This window comes from Cryptomeria japonica, chromosome 8 (assembly GCF_030272615.1).
Source record: "Cryptomeria japonica chromosome 8, Sugi_1.0, whole genome shotgun sequence".
Classification (NCBI taxonomy): Eukaryota; Viridiplantae; Streptophyta; class Pinopsida; order Cupressales; family Cupressaceae; genus Cryptomeria; species Cryptomeria japonica.
In genome coordinates this window covers 643,589,553-643,594,521 of record NC_081412.1, presented here as the reverse complement: position 1 = coordinate 643,594,521, position 4,969 = coordinate 643,589,553, and the positions used below count along the sequence as shown (strand labels likewise).

At 34.7% G+C, this 4,969-nt stretch overlaps 1 protein-coding gene across 1 annotated transcript; it reads right to left on the bottom strand.

Annotated features, from left to right (window-relative positions):
* Positions 1-1,503: 1,503 nt before the first annotated feature.
* LOC131060352 (BAHD acyltransferase DCR) lies at positions 1,504-4,478 on the bottom strand. Its single transcript, XM_057993530.2, has 2 exons — positions 3,816-4,478; positions 1,504-2,634 (listed from the first exon to the last, which is right to left on the bottom strand). Exons 1-2 carry the CDS (start codon positions 4,263-4,265, stop codon positions 1,762-1,764), a joined length of 1,323 nt encoding a protein of 440 aa, XP_057849513.2. The 5' UTR covers positions 4,266-4,478; the 3' UTR covers positions 1,504-1,761.
* Positions 4,479-4,969: the final 491 nt, after the last annotated feature.

Sequence of the window (4,969 nt, the reverse complement as noted above, 5' to 3'; positions counted from 1 at the left end):
ATTCACATTATAGATCCCTATCCCCTAGTCATTGTTCAGAAAATTCCATAAAACATCAGTCATCTTCATTATTCAATATTTATTAAAAAAAAATCATTAGTCATTGTTCCCCCATTAATTAGCTCATTACGTGAAACAACTGGTGTTCGTAGGTACAGGAGAACATCCATGTGGACCTCCATTCAAATATTCAATGCTTCCTACCCAACCAATTGTATTTAAAGCAAATTTGATGAAAAACTTAATATCTGATCACATCAATGCATTAAATTGTTTTAATGCCCCAATCCCTACCTAAAAAATTCCTGTCATCCATTGAGTGCCCCACTCACTTGATTAAATTTAATGACAGAGCTCACACATCATGAAAAGCTTCAATCAAATCATTGACCTATGCTACTGTTAGGAGTCTTCAGCTCTCCTTAAGTTGTGAATGCGAAATTCTAGCACTTCTTTTTTTGGAAAAGACTACAAATTATGGATAGCTAATTTTCTTGTATATCATTTTCTTCTGAATTCTTCATAGTTATTTTTTATTATAAATAATAAATTATTAAAAATAAGAAAATATACACGCAGTTGCTTCTTGATTTGTCTTTAAAGTCTAGCTTCAAACATTAAATGGAAGTGCAAGTTTAGCGACAAGTTCTGGTAACAAAAATCAATTCAAATGTTCAGTTATTGGCCTCGAAGATATTACATTGCAAACTACCAATTGAAGATAGGTTGAAATGTATTATGATTCAGTCTAATAGCTGTTAAACATATATCCTGTTTAATGATTTGATATAAGCTGTAGTTTACGTGGGTATTTCAGAACAGAGATTATTGTACAATGGAAGTACATAAATTTTAAGGCGGTGGGTAGTTCAAATTTAAATCATCTATTTTGTTAATCAATATATCACTAATTTAAGTTTTTCATCCTCCAACATCTTATTAAAGGTGTAGCTCCCATGTCCAACTCTATTATTAATATTTGTCAATGAATTCCACCTACTCTATTTTTTTAATTTCTTTAAAAAATTATCTTCCTTGAAAAACTTATTCTTCCACTCTATTCATAGCTATATATATATCATTCTTCCATTCTATTCATAACAAAATCTAAAGTATGAATATTAAAATATTTTACCATGGGATTAGTCTAAACTCAAATCATCAATTTGTTGTGATCAGTATGCCAATAATTTAAGTTTTTCATCATCCAACCCTATATTTAAACTGGTAGCTTCTCTACCCAACTCTCTATGAATATTTGTGAATGAAATCCACCAAACTTACTTTACAATTTTTATTAAAAAAAATCTTCATTCAAATAATTTATTCTACCATAACTATTCATAACAATTTTTATAATTGAGAACAAAAATCTATTTTAAAAAACTTTAAAAATTTATATTATAATTGAAATAATTTCTGATATTCTCAAAAACAACCTTAAAATCTCTGACCACCCTGAATTGCACTGAAAAACCCAGAAAATAAACTGAAAGAACCACATTATAGACTAATACCCGAATTATTTGATATAACTGTAAACACTGCATACATTTGTCCATTGCCATGCAAAACTAGCTTTGGAAGGGGGCAGGAAAACTAGCACGCTTTATTTAACTAAGCAGAAACAACAATTAGGACATAAACACTATATTCCCTAAGATACTTGGAGTTCAAAGCTATGGATCAGAACTAAAGCAATTTATTTTCCATTCTTGGCTTCAAGATGTAGTATTTAAAACACGAAACTAAAATTCTTGTTCACTTTGCCAAACGAAATTCAGCATCAGACTCCAGCATTTCCATGGTCTCTGGCAGTAGAGAAATATCCACATCCACACTGGCTTGTTCATCCTTACCAGGATAAAGATAAACCATGCCATCAAACTTATTATTGCACCCACCTCTGACTTTCAGTGGCTTACCCCATCCAAAATCATTCTCATAAACTTGAAATCTAGGGGAACTACCAACTGTAATGCAGTTCATTCCTGCATCACTGAACCCATAAAGCTTGGGATTCTTCTCCCATTCTTCATTCTTCTCAGCGATGGCCTTGGCTCCATGGGAGTCAATCACCTGCTGTAGCATATTTGCTGCAAATGACAGATCATTAGAGAGGAGGTAAGCCACAGCAGTTGCACCATAAATGCCTTGAATAACATTACCAAAGTAGCCTTCTGGCACAGGAGGCTCAAGCCTCTTCCTGCAGTCTATGAAGAGAGTGAATACTGTTATCTCCTCTGGGGCCAATTTTCTGGCCTTTGTGACTGCCTTCCAAATATGGGCTCCCAGAGACTGAAAGGAAGAAAAGGGTTTGCCTTCTTTATTCTTGTTAGCCCTACTTTTGATAGTATTCATCATTTCCTTGCTGAAATGGAATATCTTTCCTCTCAGTTGGGGTTTGTCCATATGGGTGCCATTCATTGCAGAGTCTCTGCTTGGAGGAGTAATATTCAGGTTGACCTTGGAATCTCTAATCAAAGCACGGTCATGTGTAGGAGGCAGGGTTATTGTCTTGGAGCCCCTGCAGATCTCAGCCCAGGAGCTCATAAAATGCCAGGTGGAGCACCCATCCAGTATCAAATGATTGAAGGCAATTCCTAGTGCAACTCCATCTTTGAGTTTTGTTACCTGATTTAACAGCCGGGTATAATTAAAATCCATCACCAATAGAAGTTAGCAAGTAAACAAGGTATAGCTACACAACAAGAGACTTGAAATCTTTTGTACTGTCTGAAACGGTCTTCAGGATCTAAGAAGTTTTACTGATATATATCAAAGAAGAAGAAAAACGAGCTATTCTCTATCTAATGCAGTATAAAACTACCCTCTTATCAGGCATGGATATAACGTAGATATTACAAATAGCCCTAAAGAGTAGTCACGAAATCAACCTGGTCAGAAAACCAGAGGCTGGTAAGATATCTGTCTTGGCATGAATTATTTCTTAATTTGATTGTATAGAATTTTACCCTCGACATTTTCGATCAAATTCTATGATCTGTCATCAGAAAATAACCCTTCAATATCTAATACAGACCAAAACTACCTTCTTATCGCCCATGAAAATAACATAGATATTACAGATAGCCCTACATAGTAATCAGAAAATCAACCTGGCCAAGAAAACAGAGGCTGGTAAGATAAAATTTATATGGAACAAGTTTTTTGTGAATTTGAAAGTATGGGTTTTTACCCTGCACGTTTCAGATTGAATTCCAAGTCCCGTCATCAGAAATGTGAAAAATAGAGTAGAGAAGGTAAATTTTACCTAGCTAAATAGAAACAAGTCAACAAGTCACCCTAGAAAACCCAAATTTATCTTTAAAAAACTAAAATCCAACATACTAGCTTTGACAAGCATAAAAATCAAAATCTGTTCCAATACCCATCAGAGCATTTTTTCATTTTAGATAATGCAGTTCGCAGGATTTCAATAAGGTTAGATTTAGAATATTGTAATTAGGAGAACCCAAGATAGGTGAAATTTAAGACCAAAAAAACAAATAGTAAATCCTCTCAAACAAACGACACAACACCTTTACTATTAGACTTCAGAATTTCAATAACTAGAGATGATCCAAGTGTCGAAACTTGAAAATTCCTTACTAATGCTTCAAAATTTCAGTATCTACAGATGTTCCAAGATGTCAAAACTTGAAAATTCCATTCTAATGCATGTTAACCAAACAAACAATGGTAGAACCCAAATGCTGATCCCACATCAAAATCATTCTAATTCTATTTTGTTTTATAAAATTCCAATTTTTTTCCTAATAGTTCCTAGTCACAAACATTTCAAGGAATCTCACCTGAACTGCAACCATAGGAAGGAAAAACCCATTTAGGTTAAGGGTATCATTGAAAGGAACAATGTCCTCCATCAAAGGAGTGGAGTCTGGCCCTACCAGATCCCCAACTGCCACAGCATTCCATGAAGCTTGTATGAAGTCCACTCCCGCATCATTACAGTCAACCATAAGAATCCCATCTTCCATACACAGTCTCCCAGCAAGAGGGTAGAAATAGGCCAGAGCTTCTGAGAGGCTTTTCTTCAGAGCTTCCACCATGGAAGCAAATCCTTTGCTTGGTGAAGGATAGATGATAACCTTCTGGTTATAGTGAAAAGTAACATAAGGAAGATCAAATGTTATGAGATCACAGTACTTCCGCTCAGATGGCCTACTAGGCAGTACGCAAGTCTTTTCAAGCACAGTCAACCCAGCCTTCTTCCCACTCGCTGCTATTCCAGTAGCATCCATGATTAACTAAGAAAAAGTACTGCTGAACAGAACATACAACACTGCTTCCAAGTTACTTCCCTACTTGGTTTTCACTCACAAAAGCCTCTGGACGTCAAGCAGTATTTGTACTGCAAGAGATATAAATACATTGATCAAGACAGTGATCTACTTTTCGGTAAGATTATAATGGAGGGGAACCCACATAGTTATTTGCTTAACTTCTTAAAACAAACTCTATTAGAGCTACAGCAGATGGTACATATATACATGGGAATACCTTGAATGCAGTTATGTTAAAATGCTGCAGTAAACATAGAAAAGTTTTATGCATAGTTATTTGCTTAACTCTAGAAAACAAACTCTATCAGAGCTACTGCAGATGGTACATATATACCTCAGAATACCTTGAATGCAGTTATGTTAAAATGCTGCACTAACCATAGAAAAGTTTTTACATAAAAGTTAATAAAAGTTCATACAGTTGAATTGAGAAACACAACAATTATCAAGCTTTCAAATAATTAATTAGGTAGGCCTCAGTGTTTCTAAAGTTGTAAACTGAAAAGCTTTGACTGAAAAGCTTTGATACGATCAAAAGGTTGTTGGTAGTTTAATTGGTTAAGTATAATTGGTGAGAGCAATGGTTTGCTAATTGATTATGCTATCCACCAGAATTCAAACACTTGGAAGTATGATATAAGAAATAAAGTTTATGTCATGCC

What these genes read in the sequence shown, in the direction of transcription:
- LOC131060352 (XM_057993530.2), bottom strand. Translation starts at nt 4,265, where the DNA reads ATGGATGCTACTGGAATAGCAGCGAGTGGGAAGAAGGCTGGGTTGACT. An exon ending in TTCCTATGGTTGCAGTTCAG is followed by an intron (nt 2,635 to 3,815) that starts GTGAGATTCCTT and finishes CTGTTAAATCAG; the next exon opens with GTAACAAAACTCAAAGATGG.